A 20010-nucleotide genomic window follows, 5' to 3' on the forward strand; every position below is an offset into this window, starting at 1 on the left:
TTGGGTCACATACGGTAATGTTTTGATCTTTCACGGGCCTATTTGAATAAAAAACATGCAAACTAACTCAAAATTATGAGATAAACTCTCCTCTCCCATACTGCGACATGCGGACTTCATGTGCTACCAACAACAATGCCTCAGTACCCATCTCATCACGAAATGGAAAGGTCACACTGATCATCCCAGCCCAGCACCTCCAGCCAATCCAGCACCTTCACCCCGAGGAGAGATCCTTGAAACTAGAAGCTTTTGTCTCTTTTTTTTTAATGATACCATCCCTTCAATTACTACTATCTTAACTCTACATTTCAAAGGTTTGCTTCCTGCTTACCATCTCAATTACTGTACTAAACCCAGTAACCATCTGTTTTAGAAGCTTGTCAGGCTTTGTCTATGGACGTGGTTGGTGATTCCTGTTTATCAATATGCAATATATGTCCAAAGTCATTAATAATTTACCAATAATCTTTAAGGTAAACTAAGATATGATAATTATTTTTTGCTTGGCCTTATTAAAATCAGGTTCTACACTAAAGCTATACTAAAGACATTGTTTCATGTTTTGACAATTTTAAGAATATCATCTAGTATAACACCAAATAAAAGTAGGTTTGGATTTGACCTTTAAAGTGAGGCAGCTGCAAGTCTCTACAATAATAGTCTTCTTTGATAAACTTTCATTGCGATCACAAAAACATTTTACTGTTGATAATTACAGTACCTCAAGTTTGGTCTAGCATCAAGTTACGGGAGATCTGTTTAGGATATACTGCACTACAATCATGCTTCCAAGAGAGCTTTAACATGAGGGGGTGGACAAAGTTATCTACACACAGCAAATGGATTTACTTACTGTTGTTATTGAATTCATTGTCTTTCTTCTTGCCTTTACCTGTAACAAAGAAGAAGGTGAGCCTCCCATCACCAGAGTAAAACAGTACATGCAGCCTAAAATAGTTAGTGTTCTTAAAATATGTTATAAGAATCAAGACATCAGATATATATGTTAGGCTCATATACTGTTAGGTAACATGACTCACATGACTAAATATAGCAATCAACAATTTAGCTCAGGTTGCACTTCAAAAATCCAGACATCGGTTATCAGGAAACTTTGAAAATCATTAAAAAAAGTGAGCCCTATACAGTATTGTACTTTAAATCTTTAATTGTAGGTGTATACTGTATAGTACAAAAAAAAATGTGTACTGTTATACAGGGGTATACTGTAACTTGTTTTTGTATTATTGTTAACCATATTTATTATGTTAATCAGTTGAATTTCAGTTATATATACTGTATTAATATTACAGTGGAACAGTATTCTCAGTTAGCAGGAACAATTGGTGCAGAGCACTTCTGGGTAACGAGATGACTCTCTCAAAGCCAGAAAAAATCCCTCACCCCCGGAATTTTCCAGATAACGGAAAAATTTTCTCAGAAGTTCCAGAAATTGCCCATTACATCATTTCTCGAACCCAGACATTTATCCCCCATCCCTGGAATTTCCAGAAAATGCACCTAATTTTCATCTCTCAAATCCAGAAAAAACTCGCCCATCCCCAGAATTTTCCGTGTATCGGGAAAATTTTCTCGCAATTTTTTGAGAAAATTTCAATTACGGCTATCCGACAGTTCCGGGTTGGAGGGATTCCGGCTAACAGAGATATTACTGTATTTTATAACTGTCTTGTGAAATATTTGAGGGTTTTCAAGTCCTTCAGTTTAAAAAAATGTCAGTTATCTAAAATGGCTCTGGTCCCAAGTACAGTATTTGGGATTTTGAAGTATAACCTTTACTCTACAGGAGAAAGTTAAACCATTATTCAACAACAGTTCTAGAGACTGGTAAGCATATTGGACAGAACTTTTATGCACACACACACACACATAAATTTCCAATACAGTGTACACATTTACATAAACCCTTTACATACAGTTCCCTCTTGTACCTCACCACCACCCAACAGTTCCCTCTTGTACCTCACCACCACCCAACAGTTCCCTCTTGTACCTCACCACCACCCAACAGTTCCCTCTTGCACCTCACCACCACCCAACAGAATTTCCACTTTTGTTTCTTTTTTGAGCAGATTTTTTACACTCCCCTTTTTAAAACTCAGTTCTATCACTTTGGTGTTTGTTTGAAAGCACCACAAAAGCAAAATTAAATCAATAACCAAAGAGTAAACAGCACAACCAACCTGATGCTTGAACCAGCAGCGGTGACAACAGTGTTCGTTCCACGTAAACAAAGCAGTAATTTACGATGATGCCATAACTCATCAGGGGTTCAGCTTGTTTTGTTTCTTTTTTTAGAGACTGTACAGTACAGTATCTCTAAGTGCATAATGGAAGTCAATGTATTACTACGCTAATATAATTATTACAGATGTTGGCTTAAAGTTTCATACTGTTCGCTTCGTTTCAACTCTCATCTGGTTTCTCTTTACGTACAAAATTATTACTGTCCTAAATGTATAGTATTTCACTTAATATGTTCATTATTGTCTTATAATCACTGTGTACACCAAAAGGTTTTTTTATATGTTGTGTGCCATTTTAATATGTTTTAGAGTTATTTTTCTGAAGAACATATCTCAACTTTTATAATGGAAGTATATGGGAGAATGTGCTTCAATTTACAAAATATATTGCAAGAACATAATCATCTTGTAAATTGGAGTCTGCCTGTACTTAACCCATGAATCATTAGTTCCTTCCCTTTACCACCATGAATCATTAGTTCCTTCCCTTTACCACCATCAACCATTAGTTCATTCCCTTTACCACCATCAACCATTAGTTCATTCCCTTTACCACCATCAACCATTAGTTCATTCCCTTTACCACAACCAACCATTAGTTCCTTCCCTTTACCACAACCAACCATTAGTTCATTCCCTTAACCACCATCAACCATTAGTTCATTCCCTTTACCACCACCCAGAAGCTCCCTCTCACACCCAATACCTGTACAGCAGTTCACTCTCATATCCGAGTCATTTATCATCCTCATGTGTCTCCTTACCCTCCTTCTTCTTGATGGGCTTCTTTGGTTGCTCTCCACCGCGCTGCTTGATCATGGAGTCTACTGTTTTCTTTGACTTGCTTGACTCCATGAAGCTTCTTGGCTTCTTCAGCTCCTCCTTCACCATCCTCGACTCCACCTCAGCTATACGGAGAAGTTGTCCATATTCTTGCGCAAAGTCAAAGCTCTGGAGAAGAAAAAAAATACCACCCTGAAAGGTAACCTACGGTAATGTTTTCATAGTAATGGGAGATGTAAGATATGAATGCTAGCTTGCCTGTTGATGTAATGTAGGTAATGAGGTGTTACATGTACCTGGGAGCATACATGTCTGCAAATGGAAAATTGAGTGAGGAAATTAACCAAAGGCTAGTGGAGGAACGAAAGGAATAGATGCACTGGGAATAAATGGAGAGAGAACTATATCAAAGGAGATAAAGCTAGGGATTTATAAGAATTGCTGAGGATTCTGGATGCAAGAGAAAACAAGCAATAGAAATGACAGGTTTCACTGCAATATGTTATATGGACATAATGCAAAGAATATGAAAAACATAGAGGAGGAAACGAGGAAGTGAAAGAAGTGTCAGACAGGGAGCAGATCAGCGCAAGTTCACAAAGTACTGTACTGAGAGGATGAGAAGGGAAGGAACTAGTGTATAACTTGAAAATGGGTGGTCAGAGGCAAAGACCACTATGGAAGTGGAAGAAAGAGGTGAAGAACAGACAAGAAGTGAAGGGAATATACATCCAGGAGGAGGCAGTGTGAATGGATGAAGAAAGAGCATGACAGTGAGTACTTTTTGTGGAGGTAAGTGATGCTAAAGGTTGATGCAAGGTTGTGAGACAGTATGGGTATATTGGAAATAAATTTGGTCACTTTGTAAAAAGGAATTACCACAGCCAAATAAACCAATTACAGTAGTAAGAATGAGAGAATGACATAAAATGAAAAGAAAAACTGTGTGTGTATTTGCTTTAGATTTTAACCACCCTATCTTATAATGGGAAATGGCTTGAGGCAACACAAATATAAATATATACCTGTACTGTAATACAAATACATGTACTGTACAGTATTTCCAAAGGTAGCTATCTGAGTATGAACATATGGACAAAGTTATATACTGATTAGTTTTCAAGTAGAAGTACAGTAATTGAAAACAGATCACTAAAATAAAATAGAGAGATAAATACACTGCACCAACCTGATAGTATAAGCCCTGTTTGAGTTGATCTCGGTAGCGTTCACGAAATTCCCGCTGAACATCAGAAAGGAATTTGTCGACATACGACAATTGTAATATATTTTGATAAACAGCCACAAACAGCAAGTCAAACTCATTATCTAAATGTTGTTTGAGTGCTAAGTTCCCATGGACATATAATCCAGTTCCTCCTCGCTCCTGAAAAGTTTCACACATGAAGAGTTTCAATTACATACATTTAAAGCACATGAACAATCAATCAATCAATCAATCAATAAATAAAAAAAAAACACCTCTAATGAAATATGCTATCTAATAATTAATCAAACTCAAAGAATAAAGGTTATGATATCTTTCAATTAGCCCTCCTACTTATCAAATACTTATCAAGTACCAAATAAATATTCTTTTATAATACATGATACTAAATAAATAAAACATTGTCAAAATCCATCCACAGCAAGCCTATCAAAATTAACAACTTGAGCACATTGGGATATATTCTCAGCTGCTGCTATTTACCCATAACTCTCACCTCTAAAACATTCTCAATAGTTAACTGAATGGTGATCTTCCAAACAAATCATTTTACTCAATTCCTGGACAAATCTATAAAATCTCGTACAACCCGGCAATAATCTTAAAATAATCGTAGGAGCACAAATAACAATCAACCTCCACCATGGCCACTGTGAGACCGGTCAATGAAATTACCCAGGCCGTTTCCGTTGAAAAAAGCAAATGCGATTGTTCGAAAAAAATTACGTGATGATATCGATAAATCATTGGTCACGACTGAATGAAGTCAGTCTATTGCCCATGCGTGATGGACCAATAAATCCCCTCAAAAGACTGAAAACTATGTAAAATCAATCAAATTCAATTGTCGATGTTATCCATTTCTGCCATGTATATAAGGGGTTCATAAGGCTCAGAATGGCCAGATCTAAATGTTTCAGGAGTTTATAACATTTGGGCATGCTATGTCCTTAAGTAAAATAATACTACATAATAACTACGGCTTACTTGATGTTTAATTAGGGTTTAAGTTACCATAATGGATACAGGTAGAGCAGCTGTACGTCAAAGATCACATTGGATATAGGTGAAAGGCGTGCTTGAATAAATAACTCAGTCATTATCTAATTAATAAGAACATAAAGCTACGATAAAACTTGGCCTAATGTTTTTCTCCGTAATATAATGTAACACAGATGTTGCCTTCAGAGCTGGAACTGGTCATTAAACAACACACACCTGCAACACAACATTCCTGATAAGAGCATTAATGGCGTCAATGGAGGTCTTGAGTTGTTGTGCAGCATCTTGGAAATACCAGAGCACCAGCCCTCCTTTGGTGATGACGGCGAAGAAGTCGAGCATGGTAGAGGAGTGTTACTGCGTCAGCTCCACCATTTGTTGATGTTGATGGTGTCAACCTCACACCCTCGACTTACTGATGACTCTCAATTTATCTACATGTTAATTTTTATTTATTTATATAATTAATGTATATTATAGCTCCTATTATATACAGAAATGTTTTTTGTTCTGAACTTTTCTTTTTTAGTTGGTGCTTAGCAATGTAATCAATAAAACAACAATTTCTGAAATAGGTTTATTATCATTATTAGTTATTATAATCCAAGCTATATAGTATAATTCATTAAAAATATATATTTCGCATATTATATGCAATAAATATCAAAGGCATTTCCTTTTTTTATAAAATGATGTCGAAGTTTAAACATCCTAAACAGGGCCAAGACTGGTTCCTGCTGCTGACCAACAGAAGCAACTGGTATGAACCAAGAAATGAAGTACACGAAATTAGACTTTACATTAGAAAGTAAAAAAAAAAAGTGTATTAGCAGCTATAGACAAAATATGTTGTCAAGATGAAGAGTTACATAACACTAAAAATTATTTAGAAGTTCTACACACATTGAACCATCTTTTTTAAAGTGTCAACATATTTGTTTGATCAACTGAGAGGATCACTGCAAGGTTACTGTAGCTATGAACATAATTTTCTCGAACTTTTACTTTATAATTAATAATCTTAGTGAGGTAGTACTAAGGAACAGCCCTATCGGAGACGAGTCAACTAGATATAAACATCATATTTATTATAGTTTGTTGGAGGTTCACCTTTTCACAATATGAGAAAACTTCACTTCCTTACCAACATAATTACCCATATCCACATTTTTCTCACATCTAGTTTCAGTGAGTGAAAAATTCTTCATGTTGAGACGTGGTGCTGTGGGGTTATGAGATAGTTGATTGACACTCAGGATGGGATGGAGAAAGGAAACTCATTGGTGAGTAGATTGTTTAACAAAAGCTTTCAGTACAAAAAGGAGACATGAAGTTAACTGGTTATATATGAATCACATAATTTGTTGTTGAGGGGCTGGGTGGGAAAGGCCAGGAGTGTCACGAGACCTCTGGTAATAACCATGTGAAACAGAACAGGATTTTTGTAGTTGGTTCATTATAGCATAAAGTTTAATGATTTCTAGCACTCTACACATTCAGAATAAACTCACTGGTGTATTAATACGATTTGTGACAATTGTCCAATTTGGATGTTATGAAATTGTATACTGTACCTGGTGTATGTTTACAGCCTGAACCAGTGTGCACTTACATGACGTTTTTATGACATACCTACATGTCCAACAACCAAGATGGTTGTTGGACAAACATCTTGAATGTTTGTATTACAACAGTAACGCTGTCTTCACTCACTGAGGTGCAAGGTCACCCAAAATAAGGCCAATGTTCAAGTTATAAGTGAAGGTATTAAGGATTTGTGAGCTTTATGAAAATCTGTAAGGTAGTGCACATATGTGTGTCCCAGAGCTGCTGAAATGGAGACAGGTACCACTCACTCTGACACTTCTTCCCAATCTGCAACTGGTCAATTAGAAATATTAATTTCCTATAATAGATAAAAAGTATTGAAAATATCAATTACTGTACTTATCTAAGAATAATGTGTGAGGGTGAGTGGGATGCTGGGCAGAAACACTGATAGTGGACGTGACAGTAAATGAAGTACTTATTTCTCTCAATTATTGTGTGGGGGGTCTTTATTAGATGAAAATCAATGTATGTCATTATTTAATCAAGACTGTAACAAGGTACTGTATCTGAATCCAGTCTATCTAATCCAGTGGTTTTCAACCTAGGGGCCATGGCCCCCAAGGGAGCCACGGCGAGCTGTTATAAATTGTACGTTTCCAAATAATGTTGGGAATCTGAACTAAACAAAACTTGTATTACTTATTTTGACTTGGCAGAAGAGAATTTTCATTCCTTTTTGGTCATTTTGTTTAATCATAACAATACAATTTTAATATTTACATACTCTGGTGCTAATTTATTTTTTATTTTTTAGGGATTATTTAAGATTTCACAGGTCCAGTCCCTGTCTGTGTGACAGGCGCTGGTGATAGTGTAGGGTACGAGATGTTTGGTTCACACTCAGGATGGGATGGAGAAAGGAAACTCACAATGTGCTCTCTGTATACATGTTGTATTGGATGTAGAATGCAGCTTGGTGCTGGGAAGGCAGCATGGTTACAAGCGTGATGTAGAGAGAGCTGGTTGGTGAGGGTGCTCAGAGGAGGACAGCTTGTGGGTCGTCATGCTCGCCGGCGGGAGCGAGGGCCGCCAGGCAGGAGGAGGAGGATGTGTTGCTTGCCGGTTGGTATAGGTCAAAAGAGAGGTAGGTCACCACGAGGTCAGGTCTTATATAGCGGAGGAAGGCGTGGCTTAATAGTTGACCTCCGTCATGTAAGGCGGCGCTGGTTGACCTAGACCACGAGGCATACACTGGGGAATTCGCGGGGTCGGCTACTCAGCGACAAACAGCGTCTGTAAGGGAGGAATCCACTACAATAGGACCGAATGATCTCAGTCTGGCCTGGGACACCATCACGAAAACAGTGGAGTGTATTGTCTCTAAACCATATATTGTGTTTGAGTTTGACTCAAGCCTAATATACTCTGTAATTGGTGTTACTTATTTTGTTTCATAATTCATGTGGTCGCTGCTTTACGTGGGTGAAATATTTGTACACTTCCTTTATTAATTATTTCCTTATTTATCGGTGCCATTGTTGTTCATGCTCATTCTTTACTTATATAATCCTACCATTTTTAGTGCTAAAGTAGTATGACTCACTATTCTTCTCATTCTTCCAAGTTGGGCAGTGCTTGTCAAAGGAGGCGTGTTCTTGCTTACAGGAAGTACACTTCAGCTTGCTAGCTTGAGTGTGAATGTTTACCTGTGTGCATGTTTGTGCATGACTGTATGTGTGCTTTATGTGCGAGTGCATGGGCGTGTTATGTATGTGAATGTGTGTGTGTGTGTTTGCCATTCTCACCAGGGCCGGATTCAGGAGTGGGCAAAGTGGGCAGCTGCCCAGGGGCCTCCACATGTGCGGTAGTAACTATATCAGGGCTGGTCGACTTGAAACCACATGAATGACACCAATCATGTCTCACTTTGTGTGTGTGTGTGTGTTGGGAATTTGTACACTATCAATAAATATACTATAGTTAATTAAAATTTCTCAATGTTCTAATTTCCTCAATATAACTGCTTATGGCTTCAAAATTCTCCAAAGAAGTGTTCAAATTTCAAAATTTTCCCGGGGGCCTACAGTGCCCCCAGGAACGCCCAGATGTTTAGGCTCGTTTCACTCGCCACCCCACCCTCTTGGGTAGTTATAATGAGGGGGGGGGGGGTCTCCACAGGTCTAAATCCGGCACTGATTCTAACTCTTGTCCTATTTATCTGTCCTTTATCATTCTTTAGTCTTTATCACTTGTCTCTGTTCTGGGAGAAAAATGAAGGCAGCCACAAGGATGCTGAAAATTCCTCAGGGGGGAATGGAGTGAAAAAGGTTAAGAACCACTGGTCTAATCCTTCACTATAGGTCGACACATTTGGCAATTCTCTTAAATTGTTCATGTCTACCACAGCACTGTCTCAACTTGATGTGTGCGTTTCTCGAAAATATATACAGTACAGTATATATTTCTTTCACAAGAGAACTCATTCCTAGCTTTATGCCTACGTGGTGTTTCATGTTTCAGATGTTTTTCATGGCTTAAGTTTCATAGCACACCACAACAACAACCATCAAGTTTTAGCAAACCCGTTTATCAAATTCAACTTTAAACGAATCCTACTATATTACCATGTATAAATTTGGTACAATATATTCTTGCTATACTATGTGGATATATGAACCACTAATTTACTCTGCTCTCCCTGTACAATTCTTACCACTCTCATGCCTAATTGGGAAGTTGGCAGAATGGTGGTCACAAGGGGCCTGTAATTTGCCATTTGTTTGAATCTCCATCAAGAATATTTTATGCTCGACATGTAACATTCTCACCGTAACAATAAGAACTTGCTCTAATATTCAGACCATGTAGAAATACTGTATAATGTCAACTTGGTACTGGTTATTGATACAGTATATAAACAAAATTGTACAGGTTGACAACCCTTTATCAGAAACTCTGAAAACCGAAAGTTTTTTGTGGAGCAATTTTTTTTTCACAGGGATTAGCCCACCCAGGCATAGATCACGGACCCATATCGAGGCCTGGGGGGTGGCGAAAATGTAATAGTAATACTAATTATAATAATAATAATTATAATACCTGTAATTATTTAGTTAAAAATTTTAATTAAAAAATACACCAAAATAAAATAATGATAATACTGTATTAATAAAAAAATAATAATGATAAAGAAATACAAGAATGAAAAAAGATAGAGTAACACGACCTAGACCTATGAATTATTATTATTATTATATTTTCGCCCCTCAGGCCCTAATGTGGGTCAGTGACTTGTGCCCGGATGGGATACAAAAAAAAAAACCTAACCATTCTGAAAACAGAAAAATTCCGAGATCCGAAATGCCTCTGGTCCCAAGGATTTCGGATAAGGGATTGTCAACCTGTACATCTTTATGGATGACATGTAAATTACTCGACAGAAAACTTCTCACAATGGTATAATATCCACGTGCACTTAGAAAAAAAAACTGCAGGAAAAGAAAATGAGACCTTAGATATGGATCCAGTCCTTTTCGCTGCCACTTACGAAACTTAAAATTTTTGTTACATCACAGTATGAGTAACAACAAATTTATACAAGTCTTATGTAATTGACCCATTTATATAAATACTTTGGCCAATAAGACGGGCTAATACACTCACCATTTCCCTCATTACTTATAACCTCAATATGCAGTAAGTAAAAAGCTTTTAGCTGTCCAAATACATTTTGCCTAGCCAACCATGTAATTGCAATGTACCTTTAACATGTAATCTCTTCACTGCCCCCCCCCAAAAAAAGAGAGTACTGTACATTAATTCCTAACTCTTCATATCTGAATACAGTATGTACCTCAGTTACATGGGGGCCCCTCCCCTGGGTTAAGAATGGGTTCTGTTCCTATGTCAATACATGCTGTGCACATACCATAGTTAAAGAATGTTTTAAATACCAATATCATCGCCAAAGCCCTTATATACACCTAAAATCACTTGATTCAAGACAAGAAATAAAATGACAATTCAGTAAAAGTAATCATTGGGTAAATAAAACTGAAAATTTCAAGTTTAACCCCGTTCGTATTGGCAGGCATTCCTAAGTCAGGGACCCCCTGTATTTTTCTCCAGTTCATAAAATCACAGGTACTACCTACTTCTTTGCAAGTTTTCTGTATTACTACACCATTCAAATAGCAATATTACATATCAATCCCAATTCCTCAGATGGAAAACCACTATAGGTGAGGAAAGTAAACTTGTACACAAATTTAATTTTGATATTCACATATGAACACAATTTCAAGCATGTGTGGCTAATTGGCCAAGAAAATGAGTCCTTAGAAATTTGCAATTCTAAGTAACAAAGAATCTGACAATTCTACTAAGGAAATACCAACAAATGTATACAAACTTCAGCACTTGGTCAACCCAACTTCATTACTGTATAATATGTTCTTTTATGATTGCTTCCAGCATGCATCAGACATTAGTTAATGACAAATGTCAGTAAAAATTGCAAGTATTGTTACAAACCACTATGACGAGATCCTTTGGGATGCTATTGCACTGACTTGCTAGTTTGAGCCACCCTTAGTAGAGCATTTGTAGCTATTGAGCATTCAATCATTCGAGCAAGCTTCCGTTAAAAGGTAATATGGAAAATTAGTAATATTTCTCAATTTATTTATAAACTTTTCTATACATTGGAATTGTACACAATTAGGAATTCCTTGTGTAACACTTAACAGGCAAAGGTGTTAGCAGTTTTGACATTGCCTAGACTGGAGTATATACGTGCCAACAAGACACATACTTAACTTAAGACCTTATATACATCCTTTCATAAAATCTCCTAGTGACAAAGCCAACAGTTCAAAGATGGTATCTCTCCACCCTTTTTATAAATAAGATGTTCTTCTCAGCCCATGGGTGTAGGGAGATCATCTCATCACATTGGCAATACCACTGCCCGATAGTGTGGGGCGTCCTTTCACCACTCAACTTTTTAGAAGGCGAACAGCAGCAAGAAGGCCATCATAAGACAGAACAGACCCATAGCCTCAGACAAGGCAAATCCCAGAATGGCATAAGAGAACAGCTGCTGCTTGAGGGATGGATTACGCGCATAGCCAATAATAAGGGAACCGAACACTGAACCAATTCCAGCACCAGAGCCAGCAGCACCGACTGTGGCAGCTCCAGCACCGATGAATTTGGCAGCGGAATCAATATCCTTTGATGTGGTGGTGGTCTGGAAGCTACGTGTTAGTGGGGCCACAGCCAATGGGCGGGCCACAACTTGGCTCCTCACCTGTAACAAAAGGAATATTTAAATGTAAATATTAAATGGGCATTATTATGAACATTAAATTATACTATACATATATTTTGCTCCACAATCTTATACAACTAAGCATTGCAGTTATAATGCAAATAACTGTACATGTTTAATTCTTTTTATTAGATTATGCAAACACCTAAATCCATATTAGAATATCTTCATGGCACTCAAGTTCCTTTACTGTAGAAATAAAGGCTTAAATAAATCCTCTTGTAAACGATTTAAAACTAATGAAAACTGACAAGAATCTCTAATTAAACAGCAGATGCACAATGTCAAGGATTTTCATATAATTTCAATTCGAAATTACATGAAACTGTACAAGGATTCACATGAACCAAAACTCAACTTTAGCAGGAATGAACCACAGCACTGCTAGTAGCCTTCTTAATGGATCAACACTTAATTCAAATACAGGTAGTCCCCGACTTAGACCGCCGCAGTCGTGACCATTTTTTTTCCAAATGACACACGCATTTTCTATACCGAAACGTTTCCAGTTAATGTAGTCTCCATGTATAATTAGAAAATTATGGGGGCCCCATGTGCATTCAGCTGACTACATTAAAGGCAAGTGCTCAGTCACACTGTATCCATTCCTCATTATTTATTACTTTCACTGTACTGTATCCATTCCTCATTATTACTTTTACTGTACTGTATTTCATTGTAGATTATAAAAAAAAAAAATTGAATTTTTTTATCTATGTCGGACTTACGACCTGGATTTGGGTCCCTAACCTCGTCGTAAGTCAGGGAGCACCTGTATGTATTTACACTGTAACAGACAAGATCTTGAAACTGAGGAATCTAAAGTAGGCTGTGACCATCACAGTTAAGCTGCATTGACAAACCAGTAATAATCAATTTTAAGAGTACAGTACAGTATCGTCTATTTAGAGTACAGCCCTATTCTTTCAGCAATGCATACACTAAAAATATTTGAATGAACTAAGCAACAAATGCCAAATGGTTAAGAAAATTTGTTTTAAAAGATGCAAGTCACAGAAGAGTGACTTGACAATGCAATTGCAAATATCCATGGAAACAAGACCTTAATTTTCATTTGCAACAACCAAATCTAAACCACAAGTTGGGTCATTTAGGTTTTCATGAATTTCATTGGTTTCTTGGGTTCAAATCAACACATTACGGTTGTAGTATCAACCGTATAGTCAAATTGTCCAATAAATTAATGAAAATAATTCGCAAAAATAAACAAGATAAATTTCTTCCAAAAATTAGTATTGACCAAATGAAGTAAACTAGGTTAAGTTCATTTTAAGAAAAATTTGTGCAAGCTTGAGATTGCTTAGAACATGAACTGCACTTGTCTGGCATCCATTCCAACTGGTTGAAGATGATGCTGACAATCTACATTACTGAATTGTGTCCCTTGCACACATGATTAGGGTATGGGTACAATACTGTACAGGGGGTCCCCGGGTTACGAACAGGTTCCGTTCTCAAGTCAAAAGTGTACGCAAGTTGAGACACGTGCTATGTATATACTATACTTACAGAATAATGTTTAAAATCCCACTACTGTACTGTATATCATAGCCCAAGTCCTTATATACATCTAAAATTACCTAATTTAAGAGAAAAGAAATAGAATGACAAAACACAGTAAACGGAAGAAAAAATAAATAGAAAAATAAAATACCATCTTTAATCCTGTTCATATTGGTGGGCATTCGTAAGTTGGGGACACCCTCTCTTCAGTTGGGTTAGGGTCATCTCGTAGCCAAGACAACTCGTACCCAAGATATACCGTACTCTAAAAAGTTAACCCTTACCCATGCCAACTCGTACCCAATTCCAGATTTAATTTTTTTGAGATGGAAGCACAGGCTTTATGAAGTACTGAGGAATACAAGGTAACCACAATTAGACAACAAAAGCTGCATGTTGACAATTCTCCAGAGGCAGGCTATTTACAGGACTATTTTTTTAATATTCATTCCACTTAAAAGCAACAACCATCAAGAAAATTCAACAGGACTTGAGATAAATGTGGATAAAACCAAAACAATGGTCATGGAAAGAAACCAAAGGCAAAACCCACAACGTATCGGTATAAGTGGAATGATTAAAGAAAAAGTAAATACCATGAATCACTTATGACAAGAATACAAGTTTTAAGAAATTGTGTAAAACCAATGTAAATTATAGCCAGGATTAGAGCCAGTAATATGGCATACTAAACTGAGATCAGTATCAAGAGCCGAGAAGTTACAATAATACATCCAGTTCTTACTTAAGGTTGTTAATCATGGGATACATTTCTGCAAATTTGTGAGCCTCATTTCTGATGACATCCACTTAGCAGTATTCTATCACTACTTTGAACCGACTGTACATTTTTATATGCAACCATCCCAGCCTGCCTCTGGAGAAGTGTTGTCAACATGCCACTTTCGTTGTCTAATTGTGGTTACCTTGTATTCTGCAGTACTACATAAAGCCTGTGCTTCCATCTAAAAATTTCAAAGTGCAAATTCGGTACGAGTTAACTTTTGAGTATGATTTATCTTGGGTACGAGATGACCCTAACTACCAGACCATTGCTATATTAAACAAAAACTACTTCACCTTTACTATGTGAACATGTGGGAAAAATGAACAAAAACATTTCTGGTGGTAATGGTTGCCTCTAATTAACCTGAACTTCAATTACAAATGGAAAAGATAAAGTGATATGGTATCTAATTTGGTACTATGTGGGTCATAACTTGTGGTTGGCAAATAGACAAGAATTATCACCCAATTGATTTTGGTGGAAACCAAAATTAATTTGGGCAATATTCATTAGTGCATTCCTAGGTAAATTTTTACTTTCGGGTAAGAGGAATCTTAACTTTATCTTTGTAATGAATAGTTTAGACTATTCCAAGACTTCTGTGATGTTTCCCTCGCAAATAACCTAACCTAACCTATCCGGCGGGCTCCCCCGGCATACAAGTTGTTTGCGAGGGCAAGGTCAAGTAAGCAATGTGTCTTAGAATAGTCTAAACTATTGATTACAAAGATGAAATTCTTATTCTCATGATGCCCAAAAGTAAAATACCCATACTTCTATAATTGTCCAAGATTAATATTAGTTTTGTTAAAATTATAGTTTTGGTCATTCCTGTATTTCGATATCCAAACTAATCTAACCTAACTACAGTATGTAACCTAACCAGGACAAACTATAATAACTTAGTTTTAACACATAACCTGAACTGAATGAAGACATGACCTTCAAATATATCACTGTGGTCTGGGAACTATCAGCTTAAGATTAGGTTCAGTTTGTTTAGGTTAAGCAGTGCCCCTATAGGAGGGGGGGGGGTCTTATCCCCACAACTGCTCACCAGCACAAAAAAGTTATAAATTGCACAAAAAGAAATATATTAGAAACGCCAATTTGCTTACCAAAGTCCAGGTCATGTGCTAAAATCAATAATTACCGGCACCCTATCCAGCTTTGTGAGGGTAATAACTCCCAGCACCCCTGTAGCCACGGGAAACACCCAACCCGTCGGCTACTTTAGAGGAATTAGTAAATTAATTTTCGATATGGCGTGAACTAAAAATGTGCAAATTTTCTATATACAGTATATTAAATACCAAAATCGAACAATTATGAGTTGCCTATCAATTTAACGTTCACACCAAATTCTATAGACAAGTTACAACACTACTTCACACCAGCCATAAACTACCAATAGCTTTACATGATTGAGGTTAAGCTAGCCAATACAATTACATAACCCTTAGAGTAAGTAGTCTGACTCTCGCCTTGGAGTTTGAAGACGTTTATTTGATGAAAATTGGTCAATAAAACTTTGGACAGGTTTTCATTTACTCACGGCAACAGTCCTGGTGATGGGGAGAGCGAGCCTGGCAGCATTCATGTCGGCGATTGTGGGTTTTACTCTGAAAATACATCAGCCGGTTAACAACAATCAGCCGCCATTTTCATTCATCAAATAGTCAAGCCGGCTGGATGACCCGGCCTGGCCACACACATTTAACCCACAAACAAATGAATTAACATGACAATGAACAACTCTACGCTTTAAATATAATAAGCTATGAATTATTAAATGCTATAAAGGCCTAGACAGTCGCTAAAAGACTCAAAAGAAAGTAGTTGGCTGACCTGCAGTAGAGAGGACTGAGCGGTGTGTGGTGAGGGACAGGAGTGTGGCCGACCTCCTCCTCCTGCTGGCCACCACCCTGCGCATGCGCCTCACTCAGCTGGCAACACGCCTTCACCGGCACTTGTAAATTTTTGCTAATTTCCAATATTCTAGCTAATATTTAGGTGTTTAATAGTACATATATTAGTATAAAGATGAACAAAATTGGTTTAACGAATAAAAATTTGCATGTCATTGAAGTATTCGGCATCACTTGTGATTTTTTATTGATAGATTTTTCACTGCGATTACATTAAAATATCACATTACACTACCATATATATACAAATGAATGGCAAATTTAAAACATGTTGTACATATTACACATAAGTGTTCAATATATACTGTAGAATGTTTTTCTTTGTACGTATGTGATCAATCAGCTGTTTTGCAACACGACATCTCCACCTGAGGGCGCCCACTTTAAACGACCATGTTTACATCAAAGAATATAGTCTTTGGTTTACATGAATCATTCAATAATACATACACACGCACATATGTATGAATATACTGTATACATGCACACACACACACACACACACACACACATATATATATATATATATATATATATATATATATATATATATATATATATATATATATATATATATATATATATAATACATTTGTTTTTGTGTTTGGGGCCGGGAGCTAAACTCAGGACAAGACTGATAGACACATGCCCAACTCTACCAGAAACACCCCTTGTCTAACTTCTATACGGGGGATTTTTAGTCTGGCCAGCATGGGCCTTGGTTCCTGGCAATCATGGATTGTGGTTCCTAGCTATCATTGGTGGTAATCATGGGTTGTAGTTCTTGTCAATCATGGGTTGTGGTTCCTAGCTATCATTGGTGGTAATCATGGGTTGTAGTTCTTGTCAATCATGGGTTGTGGTTCCTGGCAATCATGGGTTGTGGTTCCTGGCAATCATGGGTCGTGATTCGTGGCAATCATGGGCTGTAGTTCCTGGCTATAAGGAATCGTGGTACCTGGCTAACATGACACATGAGTCTCTCTGTAAAGTCACCGCGTAACTCGTTATATAAAAAGTCTTAGTTGCGTAACACTCCGCCAAGACTTCAGCTTTATTAGTCTACAAAACTCACAACAGGATGCTAGAATTTCTAACTTAGAGAAAAAGCAGAAATGACTTATTGTACTTAACAAAAACACCCATATCAGTGTTGTATAATACTTGTGAATAAATAAATATGGGGGTCAGTGGGTGGGGGGTCAGTGGGTGGGGGGTCAGTGGGTGGGGGTCAGTGGGTGGCGTCTGGCAATGTAAAGATTGTAAAAATGTTGCCAGGGTAAAGTCTGAAGCACATTGAGGTGGATGATGTTAACTTTATGATACAGAGAACTGTGGTTGGTAATGGGACTACCAGGCTTTACTGAATTAATGTACTGTACAGAATTCACACACAAACTATGTAATTTCTTTAAAAAACTTATAATACCTAATGAATTATTGTTGGTTTGTAGTCAGGGGTCAGAATTACATTATAATTTGGGTAATTTTTTCCAGTTAATTTGTTTATCGCTTCAGTATGGGGCAGACATGAATGACGGCAATAGGATGCTAAAAATACAGTTCTTGCGAGATCGTCCCTACCCGCATTCTACCCGGTTGGCTGATTTATTTCAAGAACTGCACCGGCCATTTCTTAAAATATTTTATACAATTTTACATTACTACCTTGAAATCCGTAATCTATGCTACATATGAATCACTTTAGGTGAGACTGATTCTTTAAAACATTCAACATTGTTACCATTTATTATAGGTATAAAAATTCTGCGCCACCCCCCTAAAAAAACAACTATAATTAATCTTCGTAGTGAATTATTTGCAAAATTATTAACGCCTAAATGTATTTTTTCTTTATGATCTTGTTCTTCCTGGGAGAGTATGCAAACACCGGCTCAGTGCAACATTAAGTCAAAATGGTGACCGGTGTATTTACCTCTAAATGGGAAGCATACTAAACCCTGTATATTGTAGGAGAGGGGGAGGTATGCTATGAGTACCTGTATAATATAAAATTATATATTACATGCCATATGACTAATGGGTCATTCAGACGCTATGGTATGGAGTATGGTGATTTATTTTTTTTTACAGGGATTAACCCACTCGGGCACAGGTCACTGACCCAAATCAGGGCCTGGGGGGCGAAAATATAATAATAATAATAATAATAATAATAATAATAATAATAATAATAATAATAATAATAATAATAATAATAAATATGGCAGGTATGGTGTATGGTAGGTAGGGTGAATGATGGCAGGTATGGTGTATAGTAAGTAGGGTGAATGATGGCATGTATGGTGAGTAGGGTGAATGATGGCATGTATGGTGAGTAGGGTGAATGATGGCATGTATGGTGAGTAGGGTGAATGATGGCAGGTATGGTGAGTAGGGTGAATGATGGCAGGTATGGTGAGTAGTGAATGATGGCATGTGTATGGTGAGTAGGGTGAATGATGGCAGGTATGGAGTATGGTAAGTAGAATGATGGGCAATGAGGGTCAATGATGGTGGGTATGGTGTATGGTGGCTTGTATGGTGTATTGTGGGTAGGGTGAATGATGGCATGTCTGGTGTATGATGAATGATGGCATGTATGGAGTATGGTGAGTAGGGTGAATGATGGCAGGTATGGTGTATGGTAAGTAGGGTCAATGATGGTGGGTATGGTGTATGGTGGCTTGTATGGTGTATTGTGGGTAGGGTGAATCATGGCATGTCTGGTGTACGATGAATGATGGCATGTATGGTGTATGGTTAGTAGGGTGAATGATGGCAGGTATGGTGAGTAATGGTGGGTATGGTGTATAATGGTGTGTGTCATATGGTAAGAAATAATGGCATACAATGGTAGGTACAGCCGGGGTTAAAAGTTCGCCCCTGCCCTAACTGAAGTATCATTGACCCCAAACATAGATACAGTCAGGGAGAGTCGGTTTGGAAACTCATTCCTGTGTCTCAAGTCTCACCATGGGGAGGAAAATTTTGTCTCCGACTGTACAGTGTGGAGTAATATATATTTGTGTGGAGTACATATTGTGTAGATATCCCTTCCTGGTCTTGATGATGGAGTTGCGTTTCTGAAAAAATCTAACGTTCAGTGAAATTATTGCCAAATGAGGGATAACGGCAAAACAGGGAAGGTGAAAGCCATGCTCAGACAGTGAGGTAGTAAACACTGAGTGCGGTACTGTGCTTCCTAATAGTAATAAATGAATCTATTATAATCAGTTGCAAAGTTAAATGGTTGAATCATTAGCACCAAATTTCTTTATAAATGTTTTGATTCAGAGTTAAACGATTTAGTGAGCTTAAGGTGGGCCTAATTCAAACAAATTTCAAGCAGTATATGCCAAAAATTTATAAATGCTATGATAAACAATAAAATTGATACATATCATATCATAAAATAAAATAACACATATTTTATGTAAAAAAAAAAGCTCCTTTCACACTCAAACAATTCTCAGGATGACCCGACACAGTTCAGCCGGCAAGTCACCCAGCTGACTCCGAGACGTTTGGCTGTTGCAGCGCTGTTCTGTGTATGCCATGGCGTCACATTGGGGGTGGGGGCAGTACACTTGGTCAATAACAGA

The 20010-nt window shown here is 37.3% G+C and overlaps 2 protein-coding genes across 2 annotated transcripts; both read right to left on the reverse strand.

The window, feature by feature from the left end:
* Positions 1-517: 517 nt before the first annotated feature.
* LOC121856007 (signal recognition particle receptor subunit alpha-like) lies at positions 518-5689 on the reverse strand. The gene is made up of 4 exons (XM_042351245.1): positions 5500-5689; positions 4243-4440; positions 3035-3221; positions 518-895 (listed from the first exon to the last, which is right to left on the reverse strand). The coding sequence occupies exons 1-4, from the start codon at positions 5623-5625 to the stop codon at positions 849-851; spliced, it is 558 nt and encodes a 185-aa protein (XP_042207179.1). The 5' UTR covers positions 5626-5689; the 3' UTR covers positions 518-848.
* A 5811-nt stretch (positions 5690-11500) lies between these two features.
* LOC121856043 (ATP synthase lipid-binding protein, mitochondrial-like) lies at positions 11501-16445 on the reverse strand. The gene is made up of 3 exons (XM_042351311.1): positions 16326-16445; positions 16033-16099; positions 11501-12145 (listed from the first exon to the last, which is right to left on the reverse strand). Exons 2-3 carry the CDS (start codon positions 16075-16077, stop codon positions 11840-11842), a joined length of 351 nt encoding a protein of 116 aa, XP_042207245.1. The 5' UTR covers positions 16078-16099; positions 16326-16445; the 3' UTR covers positions 11501-11839.
* Between the last annotated feature and the right edge of the window lie 3565 nt (positions 16446-20010).

Source organism: Homarus americanus, unplaced genomic scaffold (genome assembly GCF_018991925.1).
Source record: "Homarus americanus isolate GMGI-L3 unplaced genomic scaffold, GMGI_Hamer_2.0 scaffold19117, whole genome shotgun sequence".
In the NCBI taxonomy this organism is placed as follows: Eukaryota; Metazoa; Arthropoda; class Malacostraca; order Decapoda; family Nephropidae; genus Homarus; species Homarus americanus.